The sequence below is a fragment of the Eucyclogobius newberryi genome, unplaced genomic scaffold, assembly GCF_026437365.1.
Source record: "Eucyclogobius newberryi isolate DKJ021-1_F unplaced genomic scaffold, fEucNew1.0.hap1 SCAF_5, whole genome shotgun sequence".
Classification (NCBI taxonomy): Eukaryota; Metazoa; Chordata; class Actinopteri; order Gobiiformes; family Gobiidae; genus Eucyclogobius; species Eucyclogobius newberryi.
This window is the reverse complement of record NW_027316167.1, coordinates 30,869,677-30,889,173: the sequence shown is the minus strand read 5'-3', so window position 1 is coordinate 30,889,173 and position 19,497 is coordinate 30,869,677. Positions and strand designations below refer to the sequence as shown.

The 19,497-nt window shown below is 42.3% G+C and overlaps 1 protein-coding gene across 1 annotated transcript; it reads right to left on the bottom strand.

Moving 5' to 3' along the window:
* Positions 1 to 1,043: 1,043 nt before the first annotated feature.
* On the bottom strand, positions 1,044 to 5,580 carry LOC140380726 (E3 ubiquitin-protein ligase MARCHF3). The gene is made up of 4 exons (XM_072464636.1): positions 5,564 to 5,580; positions 5,304 to 5,496; positions 2,536 to 2,730; positions 1,044 to 1,231 (listed from the first exon to the last, which is right to left on the bottom strand). The coding sequence occupies exons 1-4, from the start codon at positions 5,578 to 5,580 to the stop codon at positions 1,067 to 1,069; spliced, it is 570 nt and encodes a 189-aa protein (XP_072320737.1). The 3' UTR covers positions 1,044 to 1,066.
* Positions 5,581 to 19,497: the final 13,917 nt, after the last annotated feature.

Below are 19,497 nucleotides of genomic sequence, written 5' to 3'. Positions count from 1 at the left end.
ATTCTTCAATGAGTCAAATGTCTATTTTTAATGTTCAGTTTTACACAAATGTCTAACAAATCTAACTCTATAAAATAAGCATAAGACATAAAAACTATCGCCTTCAGTCCAGATTTGTTTTTGCTGATGTCAGTTTGTAACGTCCACATTTTTGTCACTTCAAACTGGAATCAAGTCCTTAGTTTTCTTGTTCCCCGAGGTGGATTATAGCGCCATCTGCAGGGGAGATGCAACAACCTCTTGTCTTGACATTGGCAGTGAACGATTCATGTCTTAACCAGTGTGAGCTCCTCCTGGTTCTTCTGTAGTTTGAGGTTTGATTAATTTAGTCAATTTTAGCCACATTTTCGTCCTCTAAGTTCTTGGTTGGGACCAATGCAGCGATGTTCTAATCCAACTTTAGACCTGCAATAGTCCTGTTTGAGATCTGGGGATACTCTGAAGGGCAAATGTCTTTGGTATTTGGAGAGAGCCACTGAAAACTGTTGTAGCGATTTGAGCTGCTTCAAGTTTTTAAAGCGCAATAAAATCCAAAACATCAATTACGAAACATCTGCGGTCTTTGGATATTCTCAGTTCAGCACAAAACAGAACGTCCAGCTGCAAATGAATGATCATTCACTTTGCTTTGATCAATGTTAAAAAAATACAAGTAATCCATTAAGTCAAGTCGAAGTATATCTAAAGGTTCACTAATAAAAAAGATTGTTCATTGCAATTCTTGATGCAGAGCTCGGCACTTCAGACCAGCTCAGCATTGAATTGTGACTTTGCAAAAGATTGTCATCGGTCGTTTAAAGCCAGGAAGATTGATTGTTCGTCCAAAACTATCTGAAATTTGTTTTTTTTGGGGAGAATGTAGATCAAAATTCATATCCAAATTGAAAAGATGGGTGACATTTTGCATTTCCAAAACGTCGGCTCCTGTGCAGCCTCCAGGATTCTCACCTCTTGTTCTCTAAAGCTCTCTCATGCATTGAGAAAAGCTTGAAAATGAGCAGCTTTGTAAGACACGAGGTAGAAATATGTAGAAAGTGGAAAGCTGTTTAGACGTGGTCCATGTTGGTCACACAATGGTCTCCTTGTTGGTGAGCTTCTCTGCCGTCTCTCGAGGAACAGTCTGCGGGTTCGGTTCTGGGTCAGAGGAGCAGGTCGAGAGGATCTTTAGTCTAACTCTTTGGTCTGTCAGCCTCCACGTCCTGAACAGGCGAAGGTGATACCGCACGGACACCTGGAGAACACAAACGCATGACCTGTGTTCAATGGTTAAAGGGCAAATATCATGCGTTATTTGTGTGGTGAAAACAGGCTCTTGAGAACCTCTACTGTGGCATTTTATGTTTCAACAAAAAAAGCAACTTTGCCACAGCTTTGGTAGAAGAGGGAGTAGCTGGGCTTTGGCTCCATCTACTGGCTGCAGAGGGAATTAACAGTTTGCTAATGCAGCTGCTTGTAGACTTCCTGGTTTAAGCAGCAGTTACAGTGATCGTGATTTGACGGCAGAAATGCGCAAAATGAGTCCGGTCATGTTTTATGGACTTAAAAACAGCAAAGAAGATTCAGAGTCAAGTCACAGATTGAGAAAAGGTCAGTTATCAAGGTGATTCAGAACGGAGTGTTTTTGACGCTCGGAGGGGAGAGGACTTTCCAACCATGATTCATCCAACTAATGTGAATGCGGCTAATGCTACTCCAGGAATGTTTTTGATGAGAGAACAAAGTTAGAATATGGTTAAAAGCCAGAAAACGAAATGTTGCTAAAATATACAAAGGATTCTTATTTTTAGTTTGTAATTATACAAACAACTACTAATGTGTTTGGTATGAATTGTATCCATGTTCTTTAGATATCTGCCCTTCAAAGCAGAGCAGATGGAACTCAACATTATGGAATATATTTGACATTGTTGGTGTCAAGGTCAAGCTCTGGTCTCAGTGTCATTCGATTGAATCCTGGATCTGGAGATAATAATTCAAAAAAGTGTTTATTTAACCAGGAAAGTGCCTGTGAGATAGAACCTCTTTTACAGGAGAGTCCTGGCCTCTGCCCCAGAAGAAACATACCACTGGAACCTCCGAACTCTCCACAGAACCATGTGACCTTTTTACTGTGAGGCTCATCAACACTTTACTTTTCTAATCAATTAAAGTCTACGGCCTAAAATGTATTCGATAATATCAGTGTGTGATCAGGTTTTGATGGATGTTTTGAAACTTTTCCACCTTGTGAGCTTCTGAAACCAACTGGGAACTTATAACTTCTTGATGTAACCTTTATTTATTTATTCATTATACTAATCAATTTTGGCATCCTGACCGGGTTGACTGGCTTTTTTTCTTTTCTTTACGTGACTGAAAAATACCAGCTGTTAATTTTTTGGTGAAAAGGGAAGTTTAAGCTGCACTTTATTGCCCCCGTTGGTAAATTTGCCCTCTGCACTTGACCCATCCTTGTAAGCCGCTGTGGTTAAACGGGTCGGGAGCAGTGAGCGCTGTCAGGGACACATCTGCTGAATGAGCTGTGAGTGAACGTACTATGCTCCAGAAGACGTAGATGGTGAAGAGGGCCACGGTGAGCAGCATCAACCCCAGGGCCTCAGCGGCGTTGGTGAAGTACAGGTCCATGGCCCCCTGCACACAGAGCCACCCCGACAGGCTGGAGAGCGGCGTGATGAAGAGGAAGCACAGGACGTCTCCCACCAGAGTGCGCATGGGCGACGCACAAAGCCACTGCAAGAGACAGAAGGAAACAAATGATTACGACTACATCAGAGGAGCTTCTTATTAATGTAGTCCTCATCTTTTTTTAGTTTTAACACTGTGTGGCTGACATAGCATAATCTTTCACGCTCACCAAAGTCAGTAAAAACAGACAAGTGACTTAAAGAGCGTATGACAGGATTTTACGATTGTCTAATTTTGACTTTATTTGGTGTATTTATTCCTGTTGTACACGTACATTATAGTTTTACATCAATCGAGTAAGTATTTGTGGAGAAAATGTTGAAACATCTGTAGAAAATGACAGGAAGTGACATCACACCAGAGACACGTATTCCAGTTTATGCATGAATTACACAAACAATTGTTTTGTCTCTAAACATTAATTCAACAAAATAAAGTTGCTCTCATATATTCTTATCAGTCAAATTTTTAAAAAATGTGACTTTCCTAGTGTGATGTCATCGATTACAAATAAAGTTAAATTACAAACCTATAAAATGTGCAGTGATCACATTTTTATAATTTCTTGCAAAATTCCAAATATATTTATCTTAACTGCATAAGTCATCCAACCTGTCAGAGGCACTTTAAAGATACACTATGTAACTTATGGTGCTTGTCTCAACAGAGACTTATTGCTTTACATAGAATGTTCCACATTACAGCTTTAAACCTTCCATGGAGACGAGCAAGTTTAAGCGACCAGGTCAATTTACAGGTCAGATCTGTGGAGAGGAGAAACCGCTCACATTGAGAGTGCATGTTTTTACCGTGATTTTTTTATTTTTTTGCACTAAAAAGACCTGTAATACAATAATTGCAACGTCGACAAGTTTAGTGTGGAACATCTCCATGAAAGAGCCGCCAAACACTTACATATAGCACCTTTAAAATAAATGAATAATGCATGTTATTGTAAAGTGACTGCAAAATTACATCTTCTTACAACTAGAAATATTCACAGGTTTTAGGCAAAATCTTACTTATTTAGTCAGATTGTCTTTCTCTAGATTATAAGTGAATAAATATTGGTTGGATTTATGAAATTTGCAGTGAATGTTGAGTATTTGGAAAAGTGTCACCTTGGGCAGTAATATAAAGGTGAAATAAAGAGAAGCGCCGGCTCCGTGATATGAGGAGCAGCTTATTCTCTTCATGTGGTTTGCGGATCCTCATCATGAGATAATCACCTCAGCAGCAGCAGCGCCCGACACCACACAGCCAGGACACACCTTTAATCTAACTCCACTAATCTGGATTTAAGAGACACACTGCAGCAGGGCGACCAACGTGAAGAGCTCAAGCCACGCCCCTCGGCCCCGGACACGCCCCCATGACATCACCCAGTCATTGAGGACTCTGGGGTTAAGTGGATGGACGTCTAAAAGAGTGCAAAGGCAGCGTCATGTCAACCGCACCGGGCTATTTTAAACACCGCAGTGCGAACAGGCCGAGCACCAGGCACTTTCTGACATGTTTTTGTAAGAATTATGCATTTTTATTTTTATCTAGTCAAAGATTAGAGTCATTGTACAATCTATTATTTCTCTTCTCTGAACAGGATGGTATGATATCCAATTTAATCCATTTTAACAATTAAATTAGCTCAATTAACCAGGTAATCTTGTCAAACCAAGTTCCAGTAAGTGGCAATTTTATAACGACAAATTATGACTAAAGTAATATATATTTTAGTCGACAAAAACTTGAATTAAAGTACTGCTGATTTGTTCGTTGACTAATAAAAATGCTCAATCATGAACTAGATTTAACCTTCTCCTTTTTAATCCCCAAACAAAACCATAAAGAAAAACTCAAGGAACAAGTCTTTCGTCTAATGAAGCGATACAATTATCATATTTAATAATTTTGAATAAAAATCTAAACTAAATAAATAACAAAATAATAGTAGTTGTAATTAAATTAGTTGTACTCTTACTATTTTTTTTAAAACGTATATGTTTTGGTGTAAGTAACATTTAAGCCAAGTGACCAGTGGTGTCATGGTACAGCAGTTAGCACTTTGTCCTCACAGCAAGAGGGTCCTGCCCCGGCTTCATTTCTCAGACCAGTGGAGTCGTCTTTCTGGACAGTTCCTGAATCCCAGTGGGACCGTCCTGGTTACAGGAGTTGGTCGGGATGGCCTGGTGTGGGTCGGATTTATCAATGTATTTAATGTTATAAAACAAAATCGGTCAAACCTGCCAAAGGCAACGGGATTTAACAGAATTTCCTTCGCAAACACCAAATAATCATTTCATATTGTGTAAAAACCTGTTAATCCTGTAGTTTAGACCGCTATAAACATGTCCTGAAATGTATGGGATTCTTGTATTAGTTCATCAGTTCATGTTTAAAATGTTTTCTCCCAAACGTTAATTCTCCTGGACAGATTTAAAATGTGAACTTTGAATAGAATCCTACGCATCCGAGCGTATATCGCACATGGAATCGTGATCACACATATGCTCATCAGAAAAGAACACACCCACATTTTTCAGCCCTAATGTCTAGAAGTCCAGCTCCTACGAGTACAGAGTAGTGGCTGTGGTACTTTATGAGGCTGAAGAGAGTCTGACCTCAGAGAAAGGCTTGGCCAGTCTCTCCAGGGAGTAATGGTGCTGACACAGCTCACAGTGGCTGCTGTTGGAGGCAGTGAGCCAGTGCTCCAGGCAGCGCTGATGCACCAGAGCCAGGGTCCCGGAGCAGTCACAGGGGGAGAGCAGGGGCCCGTCCTGAGGGCCCTCATGGCAGATACGGCAGAACAACTCACTGCCAGAGAAAGAAAGGGATATTATTTTTAAATTACAAATGACAACATCACAAACTACTTGTTTACTTTGTAGGATTTCTCATCTGGTGGAAACAAATAATCTTTTATTTTTCCTTTGTATTAGTGAAGTTGAAACCTTTTTACCAATAAAGTATATTATGGATGGTGGTTTTTTTCATATTTGATCCGTGCTTTCCATTTACCAGAGCTTGAGATCAGCCCAAAGAGTAATTGTATGATTATTATATAATATCTGTGTCCTGTCATACCTGTCAGTAGAAGTAGTGTCCGACTCCTGGTGTTTATCTGAAGGAGGGAGAAGGTCCTCGGTTTCTTTCGGGGGGATGTGGACATTGTGAGTGTGTAAAACCTGTCCCTCTGAGGCAGACAGCTCCCCCTGTGGTGGCTCTGCTGTCATTGCACTCACACAAGGGGCCCTCCACACATCACATCCTAAGGACCAGAAGAAGGAGGCATTTTCATACTCGTTTGGCTGTTGTAGCTTGTAGTTTAGCCCTATGTTCCCTGGTTACAGTTGATTATCGATCGCCCATTCTGAAAGGTCACATTCTTCTCACTGTGATTGGTTAAATCCACCTGTCACTCGCTCAAAGCATGAGGCCGACCAATAGGAGGAGTGAAAAGTGAAAGCGCTGAATCAAACGTGGTAATCTCTACAAACTGTCAGATCAGCACAAGGTTAGATCAAGCTTTCATTGTGTATTAGCACCACCACTACAGTACAATAGATAAGTAAAAGTACCTTCACGGAGGACCATAGAAAAAGAGTATTGTTTATAACTATTCAGATCATAGATGCAACTCTCAATAGGGACATTTTCATATTCCTAGATTCACTGTAAATGTAGTTATTTAATTCCATTGCAAACACGCACAGTTTATTATATTCAAGACCAAACTTTAAATTGTGCACGGCTTATGAATAAACCACTTACAAGATTGTCAACAGATACATTTTAAAGCCCGGTATTGAGGCAAAAATGAACATAATGTGATTGGGTTTAGCCTTAAAATGTCACTAAATATGACAAATCAAGAGGATTTTGGTAAATGAAAACCGCTCTGATACATGTGTGGGAAGTTTAAAAACATCTTACATTATTTTCTTATTTTATTTGAATAGACACGCAGCATTTTTGAAGAAAGCAACATCCTGATTCAGGACAAATACTTACAGAGATGTTGACCCCATAATATATATATATATATTTTAAATTATATCCACAGATTTATTCAAACATTTACAAACTATACTTTTTGTGAAGCTTCATTACACAAATTAGTCCAGAAAATAGTATTTGTTTCATCTTTTGTAATAGAAAAACAAACTGACTTTGTACCATGGAAATTAAGAATTGTTTTTTTATTTTTAGTTATAAAGACTTAAAATCATTAGTATTTAAACATGATGTCACTTCTTTTTGCCTTCAGACACGTCCGTTCTGGAATTTTGAACATTTGTCGACATAACATTTTAAAGCGTCTGTAAATCTTAATGAAATTAGCATAATTCTTGTGATCCAAAACCACAGAAATAAACACATTAAAAAAACAAAACAGCTAAACTAAAAAAATAACTCCTTAATATAGTAAGACAATAATCATACATGTATAAAATTGCAACAAACAATTAAAGAGCTTTACTGATAAATATAGTGATTGTTTTATCTGATTACACTGTATTTAAAAAAAAGTACAATTAATAACAATTTATCCGTTCACAACCAATACTTTTCAGTGCTATTCTGAGCAATAAAAGCGTCAGTTTGAAGTCCAGTCTTACCTGAACCTCCTGCTCCTCCAGCGCAGACACAGAGCTCCTGTCTGTCCCAAGGCTGCTGCAGATTAACTGGATCCGACTGCCCCGCGGTGAGAATAGTCCCGGATTATAGACGGGACGAACTCAGGGGGACACAACAGCGCCACCTGGAGCAGACACGCCCCCCTCGCCTTGTGCTAATCCTGTTAGGAGCAGTGGAGAGTGCAGCGTGAGGGCCTGAGCGCATGAGGAGCCTGAGGAGCCTGAGGGGGGGGGCGTCTGGGACCGGACGGGGGCCTCTGCACTGTCTGGACCAAATGGAAATGTGACGAGGAGGAAAAACGTAAAAATGTAGAACTAGAACTAGAACTAACTAACTAACTAACTAGAACCTTTGACGAGTTAAGCAAGGCAAAAGAAGAAGCATCTTTTTCAGTTTTATTTTTTCATTAAACCAACCTGGATGAATGAGGAAGTTTAGAACTATTTTGCTGGTCGACATTTTTTACACACATTTTGGTTTAATGTTTAATTCAAAGCTAAATTGATGTAGAATTATGCTATATCTATTTTTTACTCTAATGCAGAGCTTCTTAAACTTTTTTCTGGCGTGCCCCCCTTGTATTCATGCCCCCCACAGCCTCTGGGACAGGCAGAATTGGGGCTTCACTGCTGTAAATACTTTTACCACTGCAGGTCCACGACGGTCACACACAGACGGCTTTCTGAATGGAGCAGACTCGTGCCACTGGCGGATCTCTCGCTCTCTTTTTCTGTCTCTCCTTCTCTCTCTTTCTCTCTTTCAAAAAGGGGTGTAGCATCTAGTTGAATTGAGGAGAAGGACAGAACTGATGGTTAAATGTTTCCATTCCATGTCATTCAACCAATGTCAGAGCTTGGCAGGAACAGATAAATCATTATTGTAGCTCTTTAAGATTATTATTATTTTAGAATCTCTTTGAGATTATTATTATTCTTTTCATGAGTCGCATTTCTAGATTTTTGTCATTCCAGGTCCTTTTGTAGATATTTTTTGTGTGATTCCTGCTGCTGTTGTTGTTGTTGTTGTTGTTGTTGTTGTTGGAGTTTTATGGCGGTTGTTGTTGTTGTTGTTGTTGTTGTTTTATGGCGGTTGACATCCGAGTGTTGCATTACCGCCAGACTTTATTCCTTAGACTTTGTCGTAGTCCTAAAAGTTCTTCTTCCAGTGCCTTGACTTCCAGTGCTTTGTCCTCAGACTCTGTCGTAGTCCGTTGTTGTTGTTGTTGTTGTTTTATGGCGGTTGGCATCCAATTGTTGCATTACCGCCAGACTTTATTCCTCAGACTTTGTCGTAGTCCTCAGACTCTGTCGTAGTCCGTAAAAGTACTCCTTCCATTGCTTTGGTGTTACAAAGCCCATGAGGTCATGATATGTCTTTGTGACTAGAACAGTTGTTGTTGTTTCAGAGACCAACCGGCTTTATTCCAGGGAGACTCTTCTTCATCTTCCTCTCCTTCTTTGACGTTCGGTGCTTCCACCGTACAGCTTTATTCTTTAGGCTTCATTCTATAGGCTTTAATATGTCCACTGATGTCGCCGCTTGGTAGCCGTGCGTCTACGAGACTGGGCGAGGACAGGAGACCACCCCCACCCCCATCTCGTCACTCTGATCACTCTGACTCCCCACAAGCAGACCCCCATCACTCCGACTCCCATTTAGCGCCTTTAGCCTGTTTTCTATATCTGCCCAATCAAGCTCCTTTGTTCCAAGGAATCTCCCTGCAGCTTTAGCAATGATCCTGATCCTTTCAGTTCTGCTTTGAGTCTGAGCAGCACAGTTTACAACATCCACCATAAAGAGTACAAAATCCTCTCTATCCACAACCAGGGTATTCTCATTAATTCTGGAACCTGCACACTTGGGACCTCCACTCTTGAAACCTTCACACTTCTTGGGAGCCACGCTGGCCTTTCTCATTTCGCCCTGGCTGGGAGCAGCGCTGGCTCCTCTCTCTGTATTTACTCTAAACTCGTTACTTGAAACTTTCTTGACTGCATCTGCATAGGATATACCTTGAGAGACCTTTATTTTCTGCACCTCAGCAGCTCTTTTGCTAAACCTGCATCCCCCGAAGGCAGAGCTATGTTCTTCCCCACAGTTACAGCACTTCAGTTTTGCACCCACGTCACACTTCCCATACTCGTGGTCTCCTGCACATTTACCACATCTTTGCTTCCCTCTACAGACCGCTGCAATATGCCCAAAGCGCTGGCACTTAAAGCAACGCAGGGGCGGCGGAACATATGGCCTGACGCTATAGCACATGTACCCAATGAACACCTTACTAGGCAGGCACCTCCCTTCAAGTGTTACCATTACCGACAAGCTGTCACATCTTACCCCAAACCGGGTCACCTTCAAACGCCTAGCGTCCACCACCGTAACTCCAGTCAAATTCTCCTTAACTTCATCCACAGACGTCGCCGTAGGGACACCTACGATAACTCCTCTGACCGTGTTTCTTTCAGCATCAGACACAAGAATGTCCTTTCCACCCAGACGTTTAGCTCCAATCGCCTTCCGTTGCTGAGCCGCGTCCTTGCACACGACCAGCAGCGAGCCATCTCTAAGGACACTCGCACTCTTGATCACTCCCACAGCTACAGTTAGGCTCTTTGACAATGCCACTGAATTCCACTCCTTAAAGGATGCACTATCCTGTGCAAGCTTTATGATCACCTTACAGTCTCTGCTCTCACCCCGGATATCAATAGCTTCAGCCTCATCCTGCTGCTCATTCCCAGAACCCTCGGACGAGCTAAGGGACTTTTTACGTTTCCGGGCACGTGCAGGCAGAAAAGGCTGCTCCTCCACGCCGTCCAGAACGTCTTCCATCCCCGATCCACTCTCCTCGGTTGCTTTTGGTATTCCTTGATCTTGTAGTTTTTGGGGATTTGTCGTCAAAGTTGTTGTTGTTGTTGTTTTATGGCGGTTGGCATCCGAGTGTTGCATTACCGCCAGACTTTATTCCTCAGACGTTTCGTAGTCCTCAGACTCTGTCGTAGTCCGTAAAAGTACTCCTCCCATCGCTTTGGCGTTACAAAGCCCATGAGGTCATGATGTGTTTTTGTGACTAGAATAGTTGTTGTGTCAGAGACCAACCGGCTTTATTCCAGGGAGACTCTTCTTCACCTTCCTCGCCCTCTTTGACGTTCGGTGCTTTGGAAGTACAAAGCCCATGAGATCATGGGACGTCTTTGTTGTTTTACAAAGCCCATGAGGTCATGGGACGTCTTTGTCGTTTTATCCTTTAGAAGTCCTTCTTCCATCACTTTGGCGTTTCTAGGCCCATGAAGTCCAAGCGCGTTAGAACATCCTCTTGCTCCTCATCCTCGGCTCAGTCTCCAACACCCCCCACCTCTATAAACGTTTACCCAGCCCTGTGCTACATAAGTAAGCAACCACAGCCTGACACAAACCCTGTGACTGGATCGCCAGAACGTTCCGCAGATTGAACTCCCGCCCATTATTCCGAAACCACAAGGCCAACCCGGCCCTTTCCCTATCATAAGCCTCACAGCAAATCAGCACATGCTCGACAGTCTCTGGCACCCGACAGTGACCACACAGACCGGTCGGATGTTTGCCTATCCTACTCAGTGACCAATTGAGTCCAGTATGGCCAATCCTCATGCGGGCGAAGGCCCTTTCCTCCCACGCGTTCCTGCCCATAGACCCGCAAGGACCCACACTACCCTGTATGTGATAGAGATGCCGTCCAGTAACACAGTGGCTCCAAAATTCCTGCCAAAGGCCGACCACATGACTCTTGATAACAGGCTTGATTTCAGATTTGCTTAACTCAACCGCCACATCAATTGATGGCCGCCGAAGGGAACGTTTAGCCAGTGCATCAGCCATTTCGTTACCATCCACCCCCACATGCGCAGGGACCCAAATGAAGGAAACCCTCACATCCTTCCTGGACAGGGAGAGCATCAGACAGAAGATGCCATTCAACACATCCTGTCTGCAATCCGATTTCCCAGATTTAATGCTTTGCAATGCAGAAAGGCTGTCAGAGGCCACCACAATGCCGGAACACTGCAAAGCAGATTCCGCCCATTCCAACGCCAACCGTATCGCTATAAGTTCCGACGTGAAAACAGAAAGGCGATCTGTCAACCTCTTCTTGACCGCTAGCCCCAGGTCAGGCACAAAATAAGCGGCGCCAGTACGCCCACTCTCAGGATCCCTAGACCCGTCGGTATAAATAAACACATCACCTGAGTGCTTATCGATGAGCGCTTGAACGGCAAACTGCGGTGCCCTCCCAGCGACTCCTCTAAGCTTGCCATGCAAGCTAACATCAACAGGAGCCGGGACAAACTTCCACGGAGCTATAGCAGACAAAGCCACCGACGGGCTCACACGCAGATCACCAACCCCCGCAAGCCGCGCCTTCGCATTTCCTACCTGGCTGAAAATCATACCGCCAGCCTCACTCTGCCCCCCATCAACCCTGAGAAAGTCCCTCACCGGGTGAGAGCTCGTATGACCTTGCACATTCACCCAGTAAGCCAACAGAAGTTCTAGCCTCCGGAGCCGTAACGGCAATTCCCCCAACTCAACCTGCAGCGCCGAGACAGGGGAGGTCCTAAAAGCCCTACAGCAGATGTGCAAGGCCTGGGCTTGCTCCACATCAAGCTTCTTTAAGTTAGTCTCAGCCGCAGACATGTAGGCTATACAGCCATAATCAATAGCCGCCCTCATGACGGCCCGATAAATACCCAGGAGCGACCTTCTGCTGGCCCCCCAGTCCTGGCCGGATAGACAACGAAGCAAGTTATTCACCCTTTTGCATTTACCACTGACCTCATCAATGTGCCGACGCCAACTAAGCCTCTCGTCAAAGGTGACCCCCAAGAACCTCACCTCCCTGACCTGTTCGAGCACCTGCCCATGCAGTCAAAGTTGGAATTGTTCCTATCTTTTAGAGTGGCGGAATAGTAGTAGTAGTTAGTTCTAGAACTGCTTTGTAGTGCTTTGTAGTACTTTGTAGTTCTATGACATAGGCCTGTGTTTTGTTTGTAACGCACTCAGTAATAAAGTAGAGTTGAAAACAAATATTTCATACCTGATCCAAAGGAGCAGCAGCGAGCGTCCTGACCTGCAGAGAGAGAACACTTTAGCATAATCAGCCTCTGAATTTACCTGTGAACACTTGTAGTGAAACGGGTTTGTTTTGTTTGGGTCTGCATTCTCTGCAGCAAATATTCTGAGAAGTTTCTCAAGCAACAAGGAAATAACATAAATATACAAACCTAGAGGCCCATGATAGAAAAACCTACCTTTACATCCTCGTCACAGAAGAAGCAGCTGCTTCTGCCTCCTGAGCTTTTACAAAGCCTGTTATTGACCATTGTGTGCAAAAGGGGCGGTTCCCTGTCCCTCCATCCTGTCCTCGGCCTGTATCGCCCAGAGGACAGGTTTAACTGACCTTTGGTCCAGGACATCCTTTAAAGGAGCACTATGTCACTTCTTCCACGCCTGCTTGTCTACAGGTTTACCAGTGTCTTCATAAACATGTTCTTACTGTGAAGGACACGCCTCTCCACAGATCTGACCTGTAACTTAGCCTGGTCGAGCCACCTGCTTGTCTCCATGGAGATAAACATGTTTGAAATCAAAGTGTGCAGCAGGCAGAGCAATGACATTTCCATGGTGACAAGCAGGTAGCGGACCCTGCACTAAAATGTGACATAGTGCACCTTTAAGATTCTGTTTGAATTACACTGTAAAACATGTTTGGAGTTAAAGAAAAGCCTTGGTAATTAGCACTGTTGGGAGTTAATATGAGTGAATGTGTGTGCACTTGTCCTTTCTCTAATTTGTGAGGTTCTCGTAACTTCTAATTAAATGCAGAACAAACAGTGAATCAAAAAGAAACAAACTATTTACTTTTGTCGTGTTTTTATACTATAATCTCACCTCAATGTGAACGTATTCTATTCATAATACAGTTAAAATATACATTTTATTGCAGGTATTCAGTATACTTCCTGTCACTGGCGATAAGTAGCATAATGATGATGATGATGATGATGATGATGATGATGATGATGATGATGATGATGATGATGATGATGATGATGATGATGATGATGATGATGATGATGATGATGATGATGATGATGATGATGATGATGATGATGATGATGATGATGATGATGATGATAATAATACATTTACCGTTATTAAACCAGGAATGTTCCACTGAGAATTAAAAAAATCAACATGTGAATTATTTGATACAATAATATAAAATACATATTTATGCTGGAGTGACAGTGTGTTAGCTGTTAGAGTAAGTATTAGGTATTAACTTATATTTAACCATGTTAGATCTCATTAGGATGATGGCGTGAATAAGACACAAAGCATTTCACAAAGACGTGTCCCCACAACGACTCAAAACAACTTTCACTTTTTATGTGAGTCTTATTCTCTTTGCTCATTCTCATTCAGTTGTTTGGGGCGACAAAGAATGAGGGGAACCCCATGCTTGTGAACTCCTTCTGAACCGACTGAGAATTTGCCTAATTCTTTTGACAGCAGTGGAGCAGACCGACTCGATGAGGTGTGCTTACTATGACCCAGTCCCACCAGGACCCAGTCCCACCAGGACCCAGTCCCACCAGGACCCAGTCCCACCAGGACCCAGTCCCACCAGGATCCTATCCCACCAGGCTCAGACCACTTCCTGTCCCAGACACAACACGCTCAGTTCAAACAAGGCCATTTACATTTGATTAGATTTAAAACAGATTTATAGGTCCAATAGGCTCAGGAGACTCTCTGTAGCAACATTGAAAGATAAAATGTATAAAAAGGCACTTTAAACCATGTAATAACAGTGTTTACTCATCATTAGCTTACTCAGAGTTGTATTTTGATGGATTTATGGTTTTAGTGCAGTCATGTTGTCTTCGAGTGCTTGGGTTTTGGAAAACATCCTATTAAATTTACCTAATTTAACTACAGCAGGAGAGCTGGTTTGTCCACGTCAGATTACATTACAGTCACAGGCTAACTAACATGAGAGAACTGTTTTCAGTGTCGCTCACTCTTTGTGTTGTTAATCACTTAACTGATCACTGATAAAAGACTTGAACAAGACCATGGGCATCTAGTAGTGTATCAGGACGTGTTTGCGTGTTTAATTGAGTATTAAACAAAACTGGACATGGAGCTAGTGGAGCTCCACTCAACATGGCGCTGCCCGTCGGCTGCAGCCAGGCCTTTCTTCGGGAACTCCAAAAAATACTTTTCTGAGTTGAAAAATGCACATTAACGCTCTCACAAGTCAGAAAACAACTCTAAAGCTTTCTTTTTTTTTTATGCTGCGGTGATGCAACTGAACAAAAAGTCCAGTGATTGTAAACAGAACATTTACTGCTCCATGTGTTGGTTGCTACGCATTTTCAATGGGAAAATTAGCATTAGCCTCAAAACATCACAAACTATAAAAAAAAAAAACTAGAGCTGTTTTGGCGACTGACTTAAAGTAACAGTAACACATAAAGAACACCAGAGCCTCATTAGAAAACATTACTTTCTGTAGACTATTAATGTCAGGGATTGTCGGTGTAATCCCTCATTCGTCCAGGCGTGTTCCATAGTAGAAAAAGCTTCAGTTGTAGTCATCTGGACTCAGTTTGAAAAAATAGACGTTTCGACTCTCATCCAAGAGTCATTGTCAATAAAAGAATTTAGATCGAGAACTCCGATATTAATACTGTTCTGTGGTAAGACCCGCCCATTGGGAGGAGCCTTCCTGAAGAGGAAAGAGTTGTTTGTTTCAACAGAAACTTCCCCCTTGTATCTACCGAGTTAGCCTTCAGCTAGCATTCAGAATTTTAATGGGCTATTAGAATCCACTTTGTCTTTGTGAGACCCTGGCTCAACCACCCTGAGTACCTGATTAGCATCTAAATGCCCTGGTCCTCTACCTTTCCAGGGGTTCAGTAACCCATTATAAATAACAGGAAGATTAAACCTTAGCCCTCCATTTCTGTTTAAAGAAGGTCTTTCTTTTTTAACAAAAATAGCTTCCTTGACTCCTCTTTCAAACCATCTTTTCTCCCTGCTTAAAACCTTCACCTCACCGTCTTCAAACGAGTGATTAGAGGCTTCAAGATGGAGATGCACGGCACTCTGAGGTCCTGAACTTGTATTTCTTCTGTGCTGATAGAGCCTCTTGTGTAGAGGCTGTTTTGTCTCACCTATGTAACGTTCTTTACAGCTTTCTTCACTGCATTGGATCGAATAAACTACATTGCTCTGTTTTTGAGTCGGCAACTTGTCCTTAGGGTGAACCAGTTTTTGTCTTTTGAAGACAAAAACTGGTGAAAAAATAGGCTAGCTCGGTAGATACAAGGGGGAAGTTTCTGTTGAAACAAACAACTCTTTCTACTTCAGGAAGGCTCCTCCCAATGAGCGGGTCTTACCACAGAACAGTATTAATATCGGAGTTCTCGATCTAAATTCTTTTATTGACAATGACTCTTGGATGAGAGTCGAAACGTCTATTTTTTCAAACTGAGTCCAGATGACTACAACTGAAGCTTTTTCTACAATGTCAGGGATTAGCGCTTAAATTAGCACACATGCTAATAACACAAAAAAGTCTTCAATCAAATGCGATCACCTGGAAATGTATGATAGTGTGATACATGTTCTCATTAGTAGTGACCCAACAGTTTATAAGTTGTCCCATTGCGCTCTTTATAACATGGCTTCTGCTGATGCATCTCTCTGGACGTTTGACCAAACCGGGAACAAACATGGCGCATTTCCATGGTTTTGACGCTCCATCCCGAGCTCTACAAACGGGCCAGTAACATCGTCGCTGGCCCGTCTGAACTGACTCCAATTAACTGATGATCTCCTTGTCCCAGGCCAGATCAGACTTGGCCTGCACAAAGTGAAGGTCGCGCTCTGGAAGCCCCCTCGCTCTGCAGGTGTCACCGGCCCCTGTAGTGTCAGCCCTCAGTCACAGTCTCCTCTCCTCCCATTGAGAGTAGACTGTGTGGCCCCTGAACCGTCTGTGCTAATCCTGGCTGGGGGGCCCCCTCTGCGTCCTATGTATGGGGTCCCGTCGCAGTGTTTAATGCAGTGTGTGCCGTGGACTGGATCAATGCAGACAAAGGCCCTGTAGGAGGCTGTCTGGACATTTAGACACTTCAGACTCAGGTCGCAAATGAATTAAAATGTGTGGAATGGAGATGCCTGACCTCAACTGAGTGTCTGGAAAAAAGATTTAGAAACTATGAAGGGAATGCAATACTTCAATTAAAGTATATGACAGCCATAAACAGATATTCACTGCTATAAAATTGACATTTATTTGTTGGTGGATGAGTCGATGTAGATGGTTGATGTGGCCTTCATTCAACTCAATGTTAATGCATTTCTTCTTTCTTTTTCTTTCTTTTCTGAGCATCTTTCAACCAGACGATGAGGAAAGAATGTTAATGTTATATAAAGAAATGGGGGCAAAACTGTGAGGGTAATTTATTTAACTATAATGAACAATATGCAATATGTTTTTGAACTATGACCAATACCATATATTGTGAAACGTGAAACATGAAAACGTTTTTTGTTTTGTTTTTCCCCCCGTTTTTTATTTTTATTTTTGCTGTTTTATGTGTAAAAAAACAAATGGTAAAAAAGTGTTTTTAAACTTTGAGGGTAGCACAGGGGTTGAAAAAAGTTGAATTTGTGTGTTTCCAAAGCCAAATCCCTTTTACTTCAATACAAATATGATTCCAAATATGTTGATTAATATATGTCGGTGAGAGGGGAAAATAGTAAATAATGACAAAATGTGTTTCATCAACTGAACTCTTCATATATGATATAGAACACAAATGCTAAGTTCTTGTCCCTTGAACTATTGGATTCAATTTTTCTAGTATTTGTATTTGGGATTATTTGGAGTTTTAACTTAGATATGGTCCTGAGTCTCCTGTGAACATGAACCAGTGAAACAGTCACAACAGAGTTCAGCACTTTGCTCAGAGTCGCCTTCATAGTTAAATTACTGGTGTCTCGTGGCCCGTGCCCCGTTGCCTGTTTCGACTGCTCCGCTCTGGTCACAGTCTGTCGTCGTCTTATCAGTGCCTAAAAAAGACCCTTGAAATGTCCATGAGGATCAAACATCTGCGTCTGGAGATAAAGCCCAGAGCGCCCGCCTCAATACTTCAAACATGACATGGCCAAGGCTCTGTCACACTCTCTATTTGTGCATATTCTATCTGATAATGACGTTTTATACATCACTATTGCTTCATCATCATCATCATCATTGCTGTGGTCTCGCTCTACCCCTTTTTGCTGCTATTCTCCCTTTTAGAAAGACTCTTTGCAGCGTATTGTGATGGAAAATGTGGCCAAAATATCCAAGTTTTCTTTTCTGAATGTTCTTGACACGATGGAGGCCAATTTGTCTTCAGATTTCCCTTTGTCCATCCATGTAATCTTAAGTATCCTTCTATAGGCCCACACCTCAAATGCTCCGAAACGATTTCACCCTGGAGAGACAAAGAGACCACGAGAATGGACTGTTTAGCAAGCTTTATTCGTGAGTTATTTGGCGCTCAGACCCCGGCGGAAGACGTTGCGATCATGGGCACTCCATGATCTATTTGTATTAGATGTCTCCCCTGGAGCCTGGAGACTGGTGGTGGTAGATGTAAAGAGAAGGTAGAGGATGAGGGGGATGCAGAGGAGGAGCTGGGGAGGTGGTGGGTCGCAGTACGGTTTAAAGCGGCCGAGCCATCTGCCTGAGGGCTTAAATGCGACCGCCTGGGCGCTGATTGGGAGCGGGGAGGAGTCACTTGAGAGCGTTGATTGGGGATGAGGAGCAGGTGCGAGGGCCATGGTGCAGACGCCCCCTGACCTTTCACCCTCCTTCTTGGCCGGGAAAAACTGCATAACCTCTTTGGGATAAGCACAGAAACCTGGAAGAGTCCACGGTGAAGTGAGGGATCTGACTCTCACAGACGGACAGGCGGGCGCCCGCTTGAGTGCGATGATGGCGCTGGGGAGCGGGGCCCTTCCATGGTGGCCTTGACGTAGATGGGTGGAGTTAGGTCATCCAGGCTGAATTTACGCAGGCTTCATTTCTCATTTGTTTTGAAATAGTCCATGTTTCTGGTCCATACAGTAATGTAGAATACAATGTAGGATTTTTCCCCCTGTTTTTAATCAAATTAGATGCTTTACAAGAAACTTTTCTTCATCACATTTACCATCTTGATGTGATGTTATGACCAAAGATAAAACTTACAACTTGTTCCATTTCCACCCCTTTAATCTTTATATTAATTTGTAATTGTTTGTGATTGTTACTGATAACCATAGTTTGTTTTCTTTGCATTCATTTTCATTTGAACCTTCTGTCCAGCTTCGTTCACTTGTTTGACTTTAGCTTTAGGGTTTTCCTCTCTTTGCATAGTTAACACAGATGCCTCCAATGTGGTTTCCTCTGTAGTCTAATATTCTATGTACAGGTTAAAAAGGCACGGGGACAAAACACATCCCTGCCGGACTCCACGTTTGATCTCAATTTGGTCTGAAGCGACTCACACTGCGCCCAATATAGGTTTACAATTAGTGTCTTTCCCATTTATACAAAGTTTGTGAGGTTATCTATCATCTTGACATGATCAACTCTGTCAAAAGCTTTTTCATAATCGATACAACGTTCATACACATTTTTGCTTACTTATTTCCTCCTCGTTCTCTGATTATTGCTTAGTCGTGACTTATTGATCCAGAATTTTCAACAAATATTCACTGTAGTAGTTGATAAATAATTTCTCATCATTATTTACAATGTTGTTGATTGTATTACACATATGTTAAAGTTGCACCGATTTATCTTCATGTACATGACTAGGTGACGCTATCAGGACAAGTTACAGATCAGATCTGTGGAGAAGCAAAAGGCAGCTCAGAGTAAGAATCTGTTTTTTTTCCCAGGTATTTTTAGGTGTTAAAAAATGCAGTTGAGTGATTACTTAATGTCATACTGTGGAACATTCCAGGCAAAGCAATACAAGCAATAATCCATGGAGACAAGCAGGTTTCACCCATTAAATAGAGATAGATCTACACCAGAGCCTGTTTTCTGAGTCATAGAAACTTACAAAACAAATACTAAACCCC